Here is a 20,809-nt window from a genome sequence, read left to right on the forward strand (position 1 = left end):
CGGGTGCTTCGGGGCCGAGGGTGCGCTTGGGGCGTGCTCTGTGAGGGCGGTGTTGGTGAGTGAGGAAGGGCGCCGGGCCCGACACCTCGGCTCGGCTGAGGAGCGGGGCTGTGCTCATCTCCCCGGGATCCTTGTGTCCCTCCTGCCCTTCGCGGGACGGATCAGCCTGATCCCTGCCGGCTGCTCCGCTTGGCATGAAGGTGCTGCTGCCGTAAATTTCATGGGGAGGTTTAGACTGGCAGGCGGCCTCCAGAGGGTCTCCCAAAGGGAACGTGGAAAACAGCCCGTGAACCTTGCAGACTTCAGTTTGCCACTGCGGGAATCTGCACCTCGCTGGGAAACACACGGCAGTCCTTTCTATATGAAACATTTGTGTGTTGTTTCTCCCAGTCGCGGTTTCAAACTCTTGTTGAAACTCTTCTTTTGACTGCGGGAAAATGAAGTGAGAGCTGGCTTGGGCTGAACTCTTGGGAATGAGGAAGCTTTAAGAAGTTATTTCCTGATTAGCAGGACTCCTGAGCCTGGGCTGCTGTGGCTGCGTGTCCTTGGTGCCCTGGCCCCTTCTCTCTGTGTTCCCCTGACACGCCGCATGCACGGCAGGGAATCGCTTGCCCTGGGATTGAGGAGCACGGCTGAGCAGCCCGGCTCCTGCTGCCACTCTGTCACCCGCAGCAGTTTTGTCTTTTTCATCCTAAGGGAAGAAATCACTCTGGGCCTCCTGCCTACACGAATTTATTCACGTTTTATGGCACTTGTAGGATTTGTTGTTGTATTTAAAATTTCCTCTGGATGGGTTTTAAAGAAGTTTTTTGGGAGAAGGAGGATAACAGGCAGCATAGCTGCAGCGTTTCCTTGAGAAACTAAGGAAGATGTGAAAATGATAAGTGTTGCATTGAAATATGTGCAGTAAAGTGTTTGTGTTTAGATGGACATATGTGAAACTTTGCATTAATATGGAGGTCATGTGGTGGAGATCTCTCAGCTCATCAAATCCCTTCTTTTGTTGCAAGTGTTTAAAAAACATTCTGAATCTCTCCCAGTACTACTGAAGAAAATATTATGTACAGCTTTATGGTATTTGAGGTTGTGGTGGCTGCACTCAAATCATACAATTAAGAGTTGGATTTTGTTGATTTTCTGCACCAAATGTGTTTGTTACTTATTATCCAAATTGTTTCTATTGCCTATGAGTAATTTTTATAAATGCACTAGGTTGGTTATAACAGAGTTGGTTGTATTCTTTTACTGGGAATCTGTTATTGTAAATTTCTGATTTTGTTTACATGCCTAATTTCTAGGTGCTAGAAGCAGATAGATAACTGTCCATACCAACTGCCTGGAACTTTGGAAGTTATATTGTCTTAAATCTACAGACTGTGATATTGTTGTGTTGATGCTGATCAGCAGAGAAGTTGGAATACAGTTTGCAAGATGCCAACTGTTGAAAATCTGAGTGGTGAGCAAAACTTCAGTGCATATTGGATGCTCAGTAGTGCCCGTGCTGGAGTCTTACTAGGTCCTAGTTTTACTGGTTTGAACTTTAAGAAAGAAAATTTGTTACCTGGAGCTGAAAACATCCCAGCTTTGCCTGAAGAAGTGCTGCATCTTTCAGACAGCTGTTCTGTAAGTGATGACTCCCTGTGTGAAGAGTCTGCCAGCTCTCAGGCACCTCAGCAGTGCACCACTGGAACAGCTTTTCCAGCAGCACCTGGAAACATGGAAAGCTCTAAACCAGACTTGGTCCCCGGTGAAGTGGATGGTCAGAAGAAATCCAGTCACAGTGATACACTCCTACAAAAGCTTGAACAGGTAATAAATACACCTAGAATTCTTTGACATGCTTACAGTAAGATTTATTTTGTTCCTGCGTGCGATTTGTTATGCCTGCAAGTAAGCAAACCCCTTGCAACGAATGTATAGGCCACAGCAAGCTTAAAGAGCAAATCCTGACTTCCAGTTGTGCTCACATGAAAGTTGGTGTCTTCCTCATGATGTGCATTTCCTGGGAGTGTAACTGCTGTTGTTTCCAGGTGGCACAAGTTCCAGTTTAAAATGAAACTGTTCTTAAAAATCACTTTTCCTGGAAAGGTGCACACAGTTCTAGTTGAAGTTTCTTCCCTTGAGGCTGTGGAAATGGGGTGCTGGTCATTACAGTGGTAATGCTTCATCACAGGTATTCACCACACAGTGGAGTTGAATGTTCCTGTATCTATAGCAACATCTTTTGTTAGTTCTCAAAGTAGGTGTGACATACCTGGCTCTTTGTAGATGAGGGGATTTGTTAGTGTTGGATGTGATAAACTACCCAAGACATCAGGACAAAAAAATGCCTGGAATTGTAATGTTGTTACTTACTTTTTTTTTATCCTAATGCCAGTGTGTCAGTCAATCCACTGTAAGTTATTTGTTCCCTAAAGCTCTTCCCGAATACTGGATACAGATTGTGTTGGCTGGAAGTCTTCAGCAGAACTTCAGTGAATCCTGCAGTTAAGGACTAAGAAGTCCTTGCCCACTCTGCCAGCAGCTACATCAGCATAAATCCCTGTGTCTGCAGTGAATCCTGCAGTTAAGGACTAAGAAGTCCTTGCCCACTCTGCCAGCAGCTACATCAGCATAAATCCCTGTGTCTGCTCACTGGAGTGGAGAGAGGGAGAGAGTGTGTGTTTCCAGAGTAGAATTCCATGAATTACCAGGTGCTATAAAAGTTTTCTCCTGTATTTTACATGACAGGAGAATAATTACCCACTTTTTAAATATTGTCAGTAATACCAATCAGTGGCTAAATAAATATGAGCTGATTTATTGGTACCTTAAGAGAAATTATTGTGTCCTTAGAAAGTTATTGACAATCTATAACAAAATATTTCTGTGGTAAATTCTAAATAAGCCTGGCCTCTAATACATTTATTTATTTATTTGAAAAGCTGAAGGAATTGCAACAGCAGAAACAGGAACAGTTAAAGAAACAACAGATGGAACAACTTCAAAGGTTAATGGAAGAGCAGCAGAAGCTACTTAGCATGGTATCTGGCCAGCCAGCAGCTCTTGGTAAGTTGTACTGATGTACACGATGAGCTTTGTATAAACTGAAAAATCTAATATCATTTTCCAGTTAAAATCTGAAAGTGTCTTCTGGGTTCTTCATTTTAAGATTACTTGATTAATCAAAGATAAATGCTGCATTGCTTCAGTGCCTGAAAGTTGAGTGCTACTGAAGAAGGAATATTGTCCTATTTTTATAAAATGCCAGCTGTAATTGTGGCTTGATCAATATGTGCTGTGATGGGAGCTCTTGCTTCAAAGTACATGTATGGAAGTGTAAAGCAATTACTTTCCTTTCTCATTAGGTGCTGCTCACAGTACTTCTGGTTGCTTTAAGCTTTCAGTGTAGCCAAATGAAGTGGTCCCTCCTTGTTTGTGCTCACACATATCTCACTGAGGTGATGAACTGAACCAGGATAGAGAGCTGATCTGTGTTTAAAAACAGAGACTTGTAACCTGTGCTGGGTGCAAGGAGAGGGGACAGCTCTTGGCTGGGAAAAGCTTTTAGAGCTGAGAAGGGGTACTTTCTGCTCTTGCCAGTGTCAGTCCAACCTGACTTAAATGATTGTCTTTCTTTCACTCTGCCTTCCTGAGAAGATTAAATTAGGGTTTATTTTGGGAGGAGAAAAATCAACATTTCCCAATCACATACTCTTGGTCAGTGACATAAGGGTGGAGGCTGGGTGATCAATCCTGCCCTTCAGTGCCATTTCTTTTCTCCTGTGGAGCAGTAATTTTGTGACACAAATAGAATGACACAGCCATTTTGTTCCTTCTCCTTGCCAGGTTTTACTGTGATGGCTGAAAGTCAAAAGCTGAGACCTGGGCACCCCACAGGCTTAGCACCTCCACCTCAGTTGCCATCGTCTGGATACCAGAATATCTTCGAAGACAGAGCTCGTGCTCTGCTTGTTTCTTCCCATACACAAGACAACAATTCTTTACAAAAGCTGAACAACAGAGAATGCACCTCATCATTGAAGAACAATCTTTCAGAACTGTCTGCCTGTGAAAAGCAAGGTCTGTGTGTGCCTCTGAAAAGGCCAAATGGTTTGAAAAACAAGGAAGACAAATGCATTACTGCTTAGTCATTTATAGAAACATAACTTGCTGTGTGGTGCTTTTTTCCCCCTTATCACTGGGAGTAATTTTCTGCTACTTATTTTGAAGGTTTTATAATTTTAGTTGGTTTATATGGTGTGTTGGTTTGTTTACTGATGGCTTACGGACCTCAGAATGTTCCTGTTGTTGTCTGTTTGAGTTTGGTTAAAAGCAGCACGAGCCAAAAATCAAATTCTTCTCAATTTATGCATATATATGTGGGACACAAGAAGCTTGATAAGAGAGCTCACCAGTACAGCAGACATCAACATTTGTTCAGTTATGTTTTTAAGCCATACATTAACAATAGCGAAGCAGATGAACAATCAGGATGGATTATTTAAGGTCTGTGGAAATTTTTTAATGCATAATTGCTTGTTCCATTAGAAAGTGCAAATTCAAATAAGAATTAATTTGGGGAAATGTTAGAACTGTTTTATATAGGAATTCAGATCACATGGCAATGAAGCTCCCTTCCGGTTTTCACCTGACCTGAGTGCTGTTTAAAATGTGTACTGAAAACTGATTTGTTGTTGGGATGAAAAAAACCAAACAACTCTGTTGCTTTCACAGGAAAAGACCTGTGGTGTCCAGAAAAAAAGATGGAATTATTAATGGAGAGTGAAGATAATCACATTGATCACATATTAGGTGTGGGAAGCGCACATGTCTCTGAAAATTCCTGTGGAGGTGAACAGTTGTTGACTAATGCAGAGGAAAGGTAATTCAACTATGATAATGCATTTTTTATCAAATTACACAAGTTTGGTTGAATTCTGAGTCCGGAAGGAAAGAGTCTGGTGCTCTGAATTTGTGCAATTTGTTAACAAAGGATTTGATTTTCCTGGTACTGTGGAGACCCGTGGTAAGAGAGGCTCTTGCTTGGAATTGCTTGTGCTGTGAAAGATGAAATGTTGTGTGTTGGATGAAGAGGTGTGTGTGCAGCCTGGGGTAATGACAGCTTAGAGGCACCTTTCAGTATAGCTGGGTATATAAGCAGTTATGATTGCTGTTCCCAGTTTGATTTATTACAACCTCCTGTCCACTGTTAGGTTCTGAAAGTAGTAATGTGAGGGAGGAGGGCGGGGCTGTGACTTTTTAGTTTGTTATGGGGAGTTATGATTGTTTGAAATGTCCAAGAGCAGGCTGGACAGGGCTCTGAGCAACCTGGTCTAGTGGAAGGTGTCCCTGCCCACTGTGGCAGGGTTGGGAGGCTGGAACAAGGTGATCTTTAAAGTCCTTTCCAACCCCAACCACTCAGTGATTTTGTCCTTCTATGAAATGTAGCTGTGTCTCCCCTGGGTAGGTCTTGCCCACCCCCAGTCTGCTTCCTGGGGTGGGCAGCAGCGTGAAAAAGCAAAGAAAGCCCTGATGCTGTACAAGCAGGGTTCAGCAATAGCTAAAATATTATGTTATCAGTGCTGTTAGCTATGAAAAAAGCTCACTCCATGCCAGCCAGACCCAGCACTCCTGTGAAGGAGGAGAGGGAGACAGGGAACTTTATCTCAGCAGCATTCCCGAGTGGAAAGGTGATACTGTAGGAACTGGCAGTGTTACTAAATTATGAGTGGAAGTTTGGTGATTTTTCCAAAAGAAGGGATCACTAAGAAAAGCAGTGAAAGAAAAAGCAACAAAACCTGCATACAGTGTCTTTTAGATATGTATATTAACTATTGCAGGGATTGGATAAACATGTAGTGTTAAAATGCATTTCTCAGATTACCTTAATGCCTAAAGCACCTCAGAATTTGCCATCTTTTATGCAATTACACCACAGGTCTTTGACTACCAGTGGTGTTCAACATAGTTATTTTATACAGAATTGTAAGAGTTGTTTTTGTACTTACTCTAGACCTATTAAAGCTGCAATACATGGGAAGAAGCAAACTTTTGAAGAATTCTTGGAAGAACAGATACAACTAGAGGAACAGCGCCTGGAGGAAACCCAGAAGTTACAGGTTATTGATTATTTAAAAACCTTCGTTCTTCTTTATATATTGTGCTGAGATGTGTAGGTGCTTTAAAAGTCTGCAGGGAAAGCTAACATTGAATGCAGCATTCACATTCTGAAAAATAATAAGCCCCAAACACTTTACTTGCTTAAGTCTTCAGAAATCCAGTAAAAATGTACCATGTAAATTTCTACTGATGTCTGGGATTTATTTGAAGAAATTTTCAAACTGTGTAAGAAGCTTTTTAACATTTTATCATTTGCTTTTCTCTACTCGTTTTCAGGAGACAAATGGATCAGCAGTTCAAAAACCAGTGATCAAGAGACCCTTCCTGAAAAGAGGGGAAGGTTTAACAAGATTCACTAATGCCAAGTCTAAAATAACAAAACTTGGAGAAAACACTTCAAAACTTCAACAAAGGGCTTTAGATGATAGAAATGTTATTAAAGTGGACAGATTACAAATACAGAAGAAAACTGCGCTTCCTGGCAAAGAACTGGTTTCTGAAAATCCTTTTGCACCGTGTAAAAAATACAGCCACCCCCGTAAAGTAAAACATTGTCCTATTCAGAAGACAGTGGTACTCAAGAATCACAATGGAGAAAATATCATGCCATTAGAAACAAGAATGCAATCAGGAAAAAATCATGATGGACAGATGAGAGATTCTTACCCATCAGAAATTAAAAACAAAATAGAAAATACAGAGAACAGAGCAGAATTTGCTAAGTCTAACACTGGCAAAATCAAAAACAAATTACCTGGTGCTGAAAAGTCTCAGTTGTCTCAAGAACTGACCAGTGCCTTTTCGAATTCTAAATGTCCCATAGGTCACCCTGTAAAAGATTCAGAACTGTCTTTTGAACTTTCATTTCAGAATAAACTGGAGAACTGGGAAAAAGAAAAAGAGAAAGAGAATCTAGAATTAGATGAATTTTTGTTTCTAGAACAAGCTGCAGATGAAATCTCTTTCTCAAGTAATTCCTCATTTGTGCAAAGGATCTTGGAACGAGACCAGCAAACTTCAAAAGGCCGTAGGATGTCTTCTACTCCTATCAAGGCAAAGCAGCAGCAAGTCAAGGTGCTGGCTGTGGAACTCACAGATGAGAGAAATAAAAGGGCAGACTGTGTGGCACAGGAAAATACAAATGATAGCCCTGTTACACATACAGCCTCAAATTCAGGAACAGATTTTAGAATGAAGGATCCATTGAGTAAAACAGATGGTGTAATATTCTCTGCTTCTTCCCTGAAAGCAGCTCCTGCTTTAAAAAGTAATCACTGGATTGTAAATGGAGATAAGAGTGAGGGCAACAGTGATACTGCTACAGATTCTGAGAGTGAATTTGGGGCCACATTGAAGCATGACAACAAAGGTGCTAAGACAGCCCTCGTGAACCACGGAGAAAGTGATCCAGAATTTTTTGATTGTGGAAGTTCTCTTAAAGACATCAGCAAAGAGAGCAAAAATGGAGATGCTGAGCTTGGGTTGTCAGACAAAGATTGTGGTGCACTGTCAAAGCAAAAGATTAGGAAAGCTACAGATGATCACAGAAGCATGTTGTCTATAAGTAGGAATAAATTTGAGTTTGATGATGAAAGAACATGGAGTGATCTTGATGAAAATTATGTTAGCATTGATTTACCTGAAAAATACACTAGAACACCTTTGCAGATGGACTTTTCCTATAAGAATGGTACAGCTGTCCCAGACAGAGCAATAAAGAGAAAAGTGGCCTCCAAGAAAGGAGATGAAATGTCCAAAGAGTTTGCAGTGGACAGTGATTCAAATGGACCTCCAGTACCAAACCTGATGATGAAACTGTTTCCTTCACTGAAGCCGAAGCAGAAGGCAGGCTGCCATGCAGAGCATGAAACCAAATCAAATGTGGAGCCAGAGCTGGGAGGTGAGGGAACAGCAGCTGGTAGGAGGTGGTGAGGAAGGCGTGTTGTACAAGTGTTCCCTGCTAGTGCTTGAGCTCCAAACTGAAGTTACACCAGAGGGTTTAAGTACTGATCTGTGCTGTGAGAAATGGTCCTGTTCTCCCCCTGCATCTCTGGTTGCATGTCTGATGCCAGATCTAACAATTACACAGCTTGCAGAATGATTCTGATGGGTGACAACTTCTTTTTAAAAATTAATTTATTTAATTGGTGGGTTTCTTTTTTCTCCTTCCCTCTGGAGGATTCAACTCATTGAAGTAACTTGATCTGAAGCCACTTGATCACTGTTTCTGAATGAAGGAAAATAGCAAGGGCAACTGAAAATGAAGTGGTACCTTCCTTTCCACCACTGTGGATTTATACCACAGTAGGGTAATGGGTGTGAACAGACTTTGTAGTGACTAAAACTTGAAAAAACTTACAACCATAAACTTTCCTGTTTAATATACCCTGTACCATCATACTGTATGTATGTACCTATACATGTCCCATATACACTCATTACATACACCTTCATTTTATTTCTCTGGTTGGATGTGAAGCCCTTCAAATTCCAGTTCCAAATATAGCTTTAGTTCTACCAAGATGAAAGATACATTTAGTACTTAAAGTACTACAAAAGTAATGGATCTACTCCATATTTGTAAATAGTGCAGTGTCTTCAAACATAACTTCTGTGTTATTTGGATAGTAGAAATTTTTTTGCAAAATTACTGCTGTCTTTCAGTGGTATTTACTATGTCTCTAAAAATAGTATTTACTTGGTTTTTCTTCTTTTTTTTTTTTAACAATTTTTAAGTTGGTGTGTGATAATGTTCACTTCAGCCTTATGAATGCCATTTGGGTAATGTGCATATGGCTGTGCTTTGACAGGAAACACTGTTCCATCCCAGCTACTGAGAGAGAGACTGGCTGAGTTGGAGAAGGAAATTGAGAGATTCCGAGCTGAGAACACAACTCTGAGTAAACTCCGTGAAGAAAGAGAGCATGCTCTGGCAAATATCAGGTAACTTTTACTCAGAACATTTTGGTGCATTCCCTTTCACAGTGTGTTGCAGACTCTCCCAATGTCCAGTGACCAGCAGCACAGGTAAACAATTCAGGTGCTTCAGTTACAGCAGAGATTGGTCTAAACACAAGTTGTTGCTCTATGTGTATGTTAAGCTGTAATTATTACACACAATTTAATAGTGTTAAGAACCCCAGGTCAGTTAAAATGATGTCCCTAAAGGCTGTATTTTGGAGAAGGTATACTTTAGTTCTAAAGGATAATACAATCCTGAATTAGCCCTGCAGAACTGGTCTTAATGCTTTTGCTTTGGATTTGGTATTTGTGTGCACACACTGAGGATCTTTTAATTTGAACAGGAGCATTTTTAAGTGGCATATAGAACAGAATAATTACCTGTGATGACATAAATGGGGCACATCTGTTCCTACCACAGCCACTTTTGTTTTGTTTGGGAATATCATTGTGTCTCTGGCTAACGTTTAATTTTTGACCTCCTATTAGCAGATGCTTTTCTCTGGTGTTTTTGGGGGATGGTGTTCTAATATTTTGAAGAATGTAGCAAGATTTTGGCCAAAGCTTTTCTAAATTCAGGGTAATGTTTGTGACTAGAAGATATAAAAATATATGTTGTTGGACTTCAAAAATCCACTGTGTGACAATTCTTACTCCTTAAATAACTAATTCAGTTTATAAGTAAGTCTTCCTGAGGGTAATAGATGCTGAACTCCAATCTGTGATCACAAGACACTGAGTCTTCACTTTCTTTCTTAAAATCTAGATATAAAGGAGATTTGGGCTAAAACAACAACTTTGTTTCATAATTATAGGAAAGAAGTTTCAGACTTTGAACAGAAGAAAGCCCAAGAACTGGCTGAAATAGAAGAGTATAAGAAAAAGGAAATTAAAAAACTGCAAAAGGAGCGCAAAGTTTTTGAAAAATACACCACAGAAGCTAGAGCAATTCCAGATAAAAAGGAACGGGATGAAATTCAGGTATAAAAATATCTTATTATTCTAGTCCACAGAGGAACATGTAAGCTCACTTAAAGGCAGTCAAGAACTAAATTCTAACTTAGTTCAAAGATTACAGGTGATTTCCAGATGGGAACTGCTAGCAGATGTGGATTAGTAAAGTGAATTTGGCAGTGCTGGATTAACAGTTGGACTCCATGATCTTAAAGTTTTTTTTTTTTCTGATCTAAATTATTCTAATTGAGGAAGGGAGCTACAGTCTTTACAATGCTGTTTGATGGTTTTAAGGCAAAAACTCCTCATGAGCAAATCTTTTTGTCCCATTTCCATTATAAAAACTGCTAGTAACTGATAGAATGATCTTCAACTTCGAAACAAAATTATTGAAGTTAAAATATTAAATTGTAAGTTTTTATTCATGGTAGTTGATCAAACTGCAAACTAGAACTCCAGGAGGGTTTAATTCTGTCTATAACTCTTGTACAGTCTATGTAGTAATCTTCTACAATTTTCAAAGTTACATTTTATTATCACTTATAGGTCTTTAGGTGTCAGTGATGTAAGGAACAAGATCTGTTCCTTCCTTCATTGGCAGGATGTATGGTATATGAGATGCACAAACAAGACATATTAAACATCTTCCTTCCCTACTAATTTCCCTTCAGAAAACTGAATTGACATTTGCTGAACTAGGCAGATTTACATGTGTTTTTGTGTGTTTGTGTCCTTCCTGTTTTCTGTGCCAAGATTTTTGAAGGGCCCTCCAAGGGTAGTATTAAGGATTTTATGTTTCTGTCTCAAGTGTTTTTGTACTGGCCAATCTAGGAAGTGTAAAAAATGCCAAGAAAGCAAGAAAAAGAAATCCTGTGATTGGAGTAGAGCTTATAAAGTTGGTAGTTTACACTCTTTCAGGAAAGAAAACTCTTCCTTACCTTTCACCTCTGCACTATTAAGCTGATTTGACTTTTTTGCCACTTATGCCTTTTTCCCTTGTGTTTGTATTTCTATTAGAAACTAAAATATAGTTTATTATATTAAAAATGAAAACATGCATTTTTCTAAGGCTTTAAAACAGCAGATTGCAGAGTTACAGGAAGATCTAAAACGAAAAGAGGCAAAATGGTCGACTACCCATCGACGCCTGAAAGATCAAATAGAAGCTTTAGTAAATGAGAATTTTGAGCTAAAAGAGGAAATCAGAATTATGGAAAAGTTTCGTCTAGAAGCCTGGAAGAAAGTAGAAGCTGCTAGAAGCAAGAAAAAAATAGAAAATCCTGGGATGAGTCTAAATAGAGCAGAATCTGTAAGTTATCAATCTTAGTGCTTTAAATATATTTGTGTGAGTACTGGTGGGTTTTCTGTTATATACTTGGACTCCAATAGCTACAGCTTAGCTGTTTTCTTTAATTTACTTCTGTGGGGCCTACACTAGTGGTGACAGACACAGAATTTTATTAATGTCATATTCTCTGCAAATGTCAATGCTCACAATATTTAGTATCCCTTTTGTTGAGGAACTCCTCTTGGAAATTAAAAATGATGCAAGTATGAAAGAAGAGTAATTGATGGAGTCTGAGATGTGTACCTCTGCTCCTTTAGGATCAACCAGGCAAACCAAGCAGCTCACAATTGTCTAAAGCAGTTACATTAAGTTTTGAAACTAGAACTGTTATTCTGGACTGCTTGCATCAAATTAACATTTTGGAGTTGTTGATAGCAAAGGGAGCTGATGGAGGAAGAGTTCCCAAAGTGCAGCTTGGGCTACATCACACAAGCCCTTCTGCTGATCAAGTCTCAAAACTGTATAGGTTGTGAAGAAAGCTTCCAGTAAATTTAATGTCAGATGGTCTATAAATTTTATTCACTCTGTATGAACAGTTGCAATTACATGTCACATAAACCACAAGTACTTTCCTTTCTTTTAGTGTCTACCAAACAGAGGCCTAAAAAGTCGAAGTGCATCTCCGCTTCTTCCAGTACAGAAGTGCAGCAAGATAAATGGCAACAGTTATTCACAAGCAAAAGGTAAAAGTGTTTGTCTATGCAGAGAATTCTGTTAAGTCTTAAAAATAAAATGAATGTGAAGTTTTGCTTTTTGGAGTGCATTACCACCTCAAAAGGAGATAAGAGTGGGAGCTGTCATGGGCTGGAGCATATGGATAAATACCTCACAGGGTGAGATTCTGGAGAAAGCTGTGATTTCACTCCAGCTTTGGAGTGAAAAATGGTTCTGGTCTTACATGATGGTCTGGAGCACTGCAGAAGCTGCTTTCTGTAATTAAAAATGACATTCATCACTGGTGTTCTCCAAGCTGCAGGTGTTGGTTAGATCGGAGTCACTGAATGGTTTGGGTTGGAAGGGACCTCCAAGGTCATCCAGTTCCAACCCCCTGCCATGGGCAGGGACACTTTCCACTAGACCAGAGGTGCTCAGGGCCTCATCCAGCCTGGCCTTGGACTGTCCCAGGAAAGGAGCAACCTCAGCTTCTCTGGGCTACCTGTTCCAGTGCCTCACTGCCCTGACAGTGAAGAATTTCCTTCTAATGTCTAGTTGAGTGTGTTGATAACATCAGAACTGCTGTGTCTTCAGAACCTTCCATCAGCAGATCTGTAATCATATGGGCAATGCTGTGGCAGGTGTTCCTTGTTCACAGTTAGTTAGTGTCTGCCTTCCTAAGGGATAATCACATATGGAAAGTAACTGCAGGGTACTTTTTTGACACCTCTGACAGCTCATCCAACCATCATGTTATCTGTTACACAAGTTGTTCCAGAATTGAAGGTAGTTTTATTTTGGTAATTTGACAGGAGAGACGTGGAAAAAATATGCTGAGCAGTTCCTGTTGAAAGCTGATATTCACTTTCCTTTGTTCATTATAAGGCATCAGTAATAATCTTGTCTAAATTTCTAGGAGGGGCAAATCCTTTGTAAATCTACAGAGATGAAACAGGAGACCAAGTGCATTAAATGTCCCTTGTAATGATTCTTCAATTCTAGCTTCTTGCTAACACATTAAACAATGTCAGTGATTGATTCTTTCCTGGGCATGTGCCTATCATTTTAATAAATACCCTGCTTTCAGTTTCTACTGCACTTAAGAAATGTGGGTGTCCTGTACAGCTTGACCTCCTACAGAATTGTAACTCTTAAACCACACTTTAATTTCTCTGTCCAATTTAACTATTACATGTATCTCAGTAGGAAAACTTCCTAGAACACCTGCATCAGGACCTGCTAATGAGAGGAACACCTCTGAGGCAATGACTGCACTGGAAGATTCTTCTCAGAGTATTATGGTAGTAAGTCCTGTGAGTTGATTTGGTTTTCAAAGCAGGGGAAAAAAAAAGCCTAAATTGGAAAAGTTAATGATGAGGCTGTTAACTCATCTTTTTGTGTTCTTCAGCTTTTATTGTCATAACAGAAAATGGCTATGTACCAGTCAATGAGGAGTGTTTGTCTAGTAGTTGCATTATTCTTTGGCTCAGGAAACATACAAAGTAATCATCTCCTGCTCTTTTGAATTTTTTACATTTTTGGAGGGCTAAAGAAGGCTGGATGTTTATAAACTCCATGTAGGGCAACATGTGCAAGGATCTTTTAAATAGTTTAATTCTTTCTTACATTAATTGCTGTAGCTTACACTTAGGCTTTAGAGAACTTGATTGTTTCATGCCATGATGTGGATTTCTTAAGGAAGTTGAGCTCCTTGTTACAGCACATCACTGAATGCCACTTTAGTCCAGACTACAACTGGCCACAGATATCCAATGATGGCTCACTCTCCATCTCCTGTACCACCTGAATTACATTTGGAGTTGCTTAAACCTCAGATTGTGTTTATGCCTCTCCATATTCCTCTTCCTTCTGTGATGCTCCTTGTTTCCAAAAATACCTGTCAGCCTAGGAGAAAAGTATATAAAGACAAAGCTTGTTTTTTTTTGCTTGTCATCTCAGGACACCTCTCCTAATGAAGCTTATGTGTCACCACCATCTGTTCCTGCATTTACAGGCAGTGAAGAGATACAGAGAGAAACTGCTTATCCTGATGGAAAGGTAAAATGAGAGCTTGGCACTTGGAAATTCTGGAAGACAGCTGTTGGGAAAGATGAATGTGAGGGCTCAATACTGACCTCACTTGTGTTTTCATTAGGTTGAGAAGGTTTTGAAAAATGGCTGTCACCTTATATTTTTCCCAAATGGAACATGGAAAAAAGTGGGTTCTGATGGGAAGACCATAACTATAACCTTCTTCAATGGGGATGTGAAACAGATTATGCCTGATCAAACAGTGGTAGGTATCCTATATCTGCATTTTTCAACAAATGCTTAGTTATCTGCATGTGTTCCCTCATTTAAAACTTCTCATTAGTTACACTGAATCTCAATTGTTGTCTGCAGATTTATTATTATGCTGATGCTAAGACTACTCACACTACATACACTGATGGCTTAGAGGTCTTGCAGTTTTCAAATGGACAAATAGGTAAAGAAATCATCCAACCCAAGTGTCAGAATTATTGCCCAGATATAGGTGTTTATGTAATAAGCATATTTTCTCAAAATACATTTCAGAGAAGCATTATCCTGATGGCAAGAAGGAAATAACCTTCCCTGATCAGACAATTAAGAGTCTGTTTACAGATGGCCAAGAAGAAAGTATCTTTCCTGATGGCACCGTTGTTCGTGTGCAGCGGTGAGCTTTTCCTTCTTTTCCTTCTGGGGGTCCTGGGCTGGGCAGGGGCTGGAGCACCTGGGGCTCAGTGACAGGAGCACTGTATGGTGACAGGTGTGTTTCTGCATCTCCTGCAGCTTTGCATGTCAATGCACTATGCTGTGAACACATAGTTACTGCTCCAGTTTTGGGGTTTGTTTTTGTTTGTAGCATGGAAAAGGCATAAAGACATTGTATTGTCTCATACCCTAAGAGACTTCTCTGTAGGGGGATAGAATATAAGAAAATAAAGATAGTATAGAAAGTAATCTTACCCCCAAGGAGTTGCAGCTGGGCCAATTATCAAAGATTAGGAGGAGGCCTGACTTTAACAGGCCACAGCTGTAAGCAATGAGTATAAGAGTGGGGTGGCTGGTTGAGAAGGGAACTGGGGTCAGTTGGCTGCTTTGTGAAGGAAGAGTCAGTGCTCTGAGAGCTGCCCATGAGAAACACCAAGAAGGTATGAAACGTTAGAGATAAGGAGACAAGTATGGAACCCCTGCAATAAGATGATGACACTTCTCTATTTGTACATAATTCTAGAAAAAATATCTAGGAACCTGGCTGGTGTGGGAAGCAGGTGTGACTGACAGCAGATAACCGACAGTGCAGGTTCTCAAGTATAAAGAACTAATATCAGTTTTGCAGAAACAGGTTTCTGAGTATGAACCAGCAGAGATACTTAACAGATTTTTCCACAAATACTGTTTTCCTTCATTTAGGCTGACATATCCAATGCTGGTTCTGAGACTACTCTTACACCAGTGCATAATCCTTGGGATTTTCTTTCCCCTTTAATGCAGAGATGGAACCAAAACGATAGAGTTCAATAATGGCCAGCGGGAACTGCACACATCACAGTTTAAGAGACGGGAGTATCCAGATGGGACTGTCAAGACTGTGTACATGAATGGACAGCAGGAAACCAAGTATGTCTCTGGGAGAGTCAGAATAAAGGACAAGGATGGTAATATTATCATGGACACCAAGTTGTAGACCATGTCAAAACTGCTGAAGTGTTAGCACATCAGCAAAAATAATGTACATTTCTGTAAACAAGTGAAAAAGCTTAAAGCTTGTTGTGTATTTATTATTTATAATTTTCTCTAAATAAATTTATTTTTCAGTGGGTGCTACTACATCAGCACTTTTGCTAATTCTTTTTTCCCATTTCTATGTTTAAGAAACCATTTATTGATTTAGTATTCAGCCATATGGCAATAAAAAGGTGGTTTTTACATCAGCTGGCAGCGAACACTCAAACAACTGCAGACTATACCTTATTTTGGACATCAGTTTACTTACTGCTTGACTAGAAAGACCAAAGGAATGGCAGTCTTGGGCTATTCCTTCATCTTTTCTTCATCTTGGAGTTAGGAGGCAACAACAGCATTAGCAGACTGGAGTGTCTGTTCTACAAACTGCCCTCCTATACTCACAGGGCTAACAGGTGAGACTGGGGGACAGGTTCATTCTCCAAGCTACTCAGAAACAGCAGAAAATGAACAAAAGTCATCTCATCCAGTTCTCCCACCTAGCAGGTATTTTTAAGCTGACTTGTCTTTCAAAATTCTGCAGTAACTATCATCAAAAGGTTGCTGCTGGGCTGGCTGCTTTAAGTCTCCGTTCCTGTGCATGCTGAAAAATTTGTTTCCTTCTCTCACATGGTAGAAGATACTTTCTTCTCTTTATCTCCTCTGCCCCCTCCCCTTTCTCCTCAGTGAAAGCTCTGTCCTTACTCTGTCTATGCCCTTTATTGCTCACAGGGTGGCAATGAGAACTGTGCTCACTCTCACCCAGAAGTTCCCTGGCTGGGTGCAGAGACAGGTCCTGGACTTTTGGGTTAAACTACTCAAACAGCAGCTGTTACATAATTCAGGGCTGAGCTGCTTTCAAGATGGGTGATAAACAGTGGGGTTTTGGTCTTTAAATGAAAATATTTTGAAAATGAGCATGAGCTCTCTGGGGTATTTGCAATAGCACCTAGGATGTGGCTGGTTAGTACCAGAATATGTACTGGAAGTGTGACAGGATCCTTCCATGTCTGTGCCATTGTGCCTGGGCAAAGAGGTCAGCTATAACCCCTGCTTTCACATGTGCAAGGCTCTGTGTGCATGAGCACAGCAGGTTCCCTCTGAGCAGCAAGAGGCTGCTTTGCTTTACTGGGAGGGTGACTGAGCCCTGGAACTGCCTGCCTGGAAAGGCCATGGAGTCCTCACACAAGTGTTTTCCTTGATAATCTAGACAAAGCTCTCCTTGGAGAGACTGGGAGGGGCTGAGCTTTACAGGTAAAGGATTCAGTACAATGCAGAGACACCCAGACTCTCATACTACAGCAGTAAAGGAAAATAAGCTTTCAGGTGCATGCTGACCAAACTGTTTATTCCCAAACTCTGAAGTGAAAGAGATGTAACAACACCCAAAAGTGAAAACAGAAACCAGCAACAATGCAACCGTGTTCCAGAACAAAGACAGTAATGCAGCCCCAGCTGTTTGCTCCCTATCTCGTGCTGGGTGGAAATGTCTGTCACCAAATAAACCTGAAACACAAACAAGAGTTATGTCACAATAATAAAACTTGATCTTCCCTCCAAGTCTTTGAACAAGATAATAGAAAAAATGTCCCAGCATCAGCTTTTGATCTAATTCTTCACCCCTATGCATGAGTTCCATCTACTCCTATGAGAAGGTATCACAGAACAATACTTAAGGCTCCAAGGCCAGAAAAAATTGAATGTGGATATATAGTTTCACTATTCCAATATTAGAAAGTGTTAGGAACATCACCTGTTCACACTTGCTAGAAGAGTGCTTACTAAATGGGAAGGAAATGGGAATAAATAAAGGGGAATGAAAAATGACGTAACAAGGTTGGCCAAGAAATCTGAAACTATAAGTCCCTGGTATTCCCCATCAATAACACATATTCCCATGGATAACACATAACCCTAATGAAGAGCTTCATACACATAGTATAAAGCTGTTCATTAAAATATTCCACGTTTGTTTAGACATGTGGACACCAGCATGTTAGCATGCATGTTTGCCTGAGCAACCACTGAGCACCACCTGACACAGATTAAAAGCAGAAAAAAAAGATGAGTTTTGATTGTTTGGGCAGAGTACACTGCCACATGTGCAAAGTGCCTTTCTCAGTTACTGGCAGCAGAAGCTCTTTATGTTATACCACCCCAGGGTTCTTTGTTTCAGTGCCTTAATTGTGGGTTTCAGTAATGGTATGTAAAGAAGTTAAAAATTAACAACTTTTTGGTTTATGTTAAATATTTTACTAATAGAATGGATATGTGGACAGAAGGGATCTTTTCTCTAATAAACTTTAGTTGTCCACATTACTGGCAGTTTATACTTTGCTTAGAACTTCTGCAATCATCCCTCCCCAGTGGTATGAATTTGTAGTTCATGGTCACTGTACTTACGTGTCACTGATCCAACTCTGCAAGACCCATTTCTATCAGCTTCAGATGAACCAGATTTTTGTCATCTCCATACAGAGAAATGGTAACCTCTGGTGAAACAGTCTGAAAGATTACAGTGTTGACAGTTACACACTTAAACCTCAAGCTGATACTGAAAGATTTTACTGGCTACACTCACTGTCGAAATGGAACCGTGAATATAAAAAGAATACTTCTGGTTTTAAAATAACAGGAATGCTCAGAAACTTTGTGACTGCAGAATTGAGAACATCACACCATTTTCTCTTAGCTTTCCTTCATGGTAAATAGTTTTCAATTTTAAACTATGAGGATTCACAGTAAAACAAAGACTTAGAAATCAGACTGCTAGAAAGAATTTTAGGCTCAGCAAGAACCAGAGAGGGGGGAAAAAAAAGGCATTTCTTACAAGTATGGAAGCAGAGAGACGCTTTCCTTCAACACAGTCCACCATGGTCCACAATGCTTTCAGGCTCCATTCTGGGGAATAAGGAATTCTTTCCACGTTTTTGTCATCTGAAGTAGGTCTAAATCCAGCCAGCAGAACTCGCACTGCCTGCACTGGGTACTTCAGCAGGTGACAAGGTATGTGACGCAACCTGAAAGCAAAGTGACAAAATGAGAAGCGTCGCCCACAGCAATCCACCAGCCAGTAAGGACAGCAGGATGGCTGAGTGGCTCACACAGCACTTTTATGGAGTGGGAACCAGGACTGGAGTCCCTGCTCTACAGAAACGTGCCACCATCAGACCCAACAATTCCTCAGGCCCCCTGAAGGACTTGGCACAGAGCTATCAGAAAACAGCCCAGCATCAGAGACCCCTCCCCAGAACCCCAAACACAGATTGCAGCACAGGAATCCAAGTGTGAAAATCACAGTGCAGCTCCACAAACCTTTGTGGTCCAAATGCTTCACACCTGAATGTGCTCTAGACACACTACTGGAAATAGGTACCTGGGGTTTACATTGTCATCTCCCCATTCTTTATCTTTCTAAAGAAGCAAGGGAAAGGGGAAGCAGAGAAATGCAGCTCTGAAACAGGAGAGACTGTCTCCCAAGACCTTAACAGACTGTAAAGCACAAAATCTGTTCAAATCCCCATTTCTGCATCATCTTCAGCAAGGATGCGTACATTCCACAAGAAGCTTGAGAGCAAGTCATTGGAATTAAGCAGTACATATGTGTGTGTATATATATACAAATGTATGAGAAATTCAGACAGGCTTATGGAATCCTAAGAGCCTGGGATGTCTGAGACACATTTGTGTCAGCACAGGAATAGTCCAGAGCATCTCAGAACTGCACAGAACAGGGATTTGAACATCCACGTGCCACACAGGCAGAGCAGGGTGTGTTCCACTCAGATACTCCTTTATCCCTTAGTTTATTCCCCAGCTGTCTTCTGTGTAGAAGACAGTCACACAGGATTGGGATTTGTTTGTACACCTGGAGGGCTCAGTCCTTGTTTTGAGTAAGGTTAATCTGATTCTGCACCTGAGAACCTGAGCCCACTCACAGGTTAAGTAAGTGGAGATAATGGAGAAATCTGATATTATAATAATGGGCTTCTCAGAACAACCTGAAACAGAGAAGCAGGTGCACAAACCCCACATCCTACAGACAGAAATTATTTAACCAGCCAAACCACTTTCTCACTAACTGAAATCCAATAGTAAATGATGGTAAAAAATATATATACATAGTTCTAGAAAAAAAATATAATAAATGTAACACACATATATTTATTTCTAAGTACATATTTTATGATTTAAGTGTATACATACATACACATAGACATTTTACATGTAGTTATTTCTTATTTACCTGCTGGTTGGGGCAACTAAGTAAGTACCATAGTCAACAAACTGAACCAGAATCTGAACAGGCACAAGCTGTGTAATAGAGAGGAGCTTTGCTCTATACCATAAACCATCCACATACTCTGCAAGGCAAGGCAGTTCTGTAAAAGAAAGAAAAAACCAAAACCATCACAGAACACCCCACAATACTCAGTGCAGTACAAACTGATCCTGAAAATCCACTTTACTTTATGACCAAGATTAAGTCTCCTCTTCCTTATCTACTACTGTAGATACTACAAGAAAACTACTACAATTTTGTTCCATGCATCCTCCAATTAATTCTACCTGAATTCCAACCCAAGCAGTGCTATGCAATTTAAGTCAAGTTTCTCTGCCTCACATGGCAATGGTGAGAAATAACAGCAAATTGCTTGGTTAAAAGATAGTGACCCAAACAGTTTAATGTTCCAGCTTTTCAACTTGGACACATGTGCACACTCCAGTCAGTAAATAGACTGATCTCCAGGTGAACAGACATGTCTGGAAGACAGGAGGCAGATCATGCCTAAAACCTCACCCAGAGTTTAATGAGTTGGCAGAATCAAGTATGAGTGAGAACTGCTTTCTTCACCAGGTTTAAGAAGCCATACTTGTGTTAATTTAGGCCCAACAGCTGTGGACATTAAAGTGGTGATCCTTAGGGCTCACACAACTTCTCAACATTTATGACATTATTTTCTGTACATAACTTTTGTCTTTTTAATATTTAATAAAATTGTCACAGTTCAGTGACAGGTACCTGTAGGGTAAAGTTTT

The 20,809-nt window shown here is 40.3% G+C and overlaps 2 protein-coding genes across 2 annotated transcripts in view; one reads left to right on the forward strand and one right to left on the reverse strand.

Annotated features, from left to right (window-relative positions):
- Window positions 1–1,431: 1,431 nt before the first annotated feature.
- On the forward strand, window positions 1,432–15,731 carry CENPJ (centromere protein J). Its single transcript, XM_058018431.1, has 16 exons — window positions 1,432–1,809; window positions 2,925–3,048; window positions 3,829–4,062; window positions 4,717–4,864; window positions 5,996–6,101; window positions 6,379–8,002; window positions 8,913–9,045; window positions 9,879–10,044; window positions 11,087–11,326; window positions 11,949–12,048; window positions 13,223–13,323; window positions 13,979–14,077; window positions 14,175–14,315; window positions 14,423–14,507; window positions 14,597–14,717; window positions 15,539–15,731. The coding sequence occupies exons 1-16, from the start codon at window positions 1,432–1,434 to the stop codon at window positions 15,729–15,731; spliced, it is 3,993 nt and encodes a 1,330-aa protein (XP_057874414.1).
- A 1,462-nt stretch (window positions 15,732–17,193) lies between these two features.
- RNF17 (ring finger protein 17) overlaps window positions 17,194–20,809 on the reverse strand; it is a 39,922-nt gene continuing 36,306 nt past the window's right edge. Inside the window, exons 33-36 of the mRNA XM_058018499.1 lie at window positions 20,016–20,151; window positions 18,600–18,789; window positions 18,173–18,274; window positions 17,194–17,275 (exon numbers count right to left, since the gene is read on the reverse strand). Of these exons, the coding sequence (XP_057874482.1) occupies window positions 18,176–18,274; window positions 18,600–18,789; window positions 20,016–20,151 (425 nt within the window). The 3' untranslated portion in view covers window positions 17,194–17,275; window positions 18,173–18,175. The remainder of the gene's footprint in view (window positions 17,276–18,172; window positions 18,275–18,599; window positions 18,790–20,015; window positions 20,152–20,809) is intronic.

This window comes from Melospiza georgiana, chromosome 2 (genome assembly GCF_028018845.1).
Source record: "Melospiza georgiana isolate bMelGeo1 chromosome 2, bMelGeo1.pri, whole genome shotgun sequence".
Taxonomy (NCBI): Eukaryota; Metazoa; Chordata; class Aves; order Passeriformes; family Passerellidae; genus Melospiza; species Melospiza georgiana.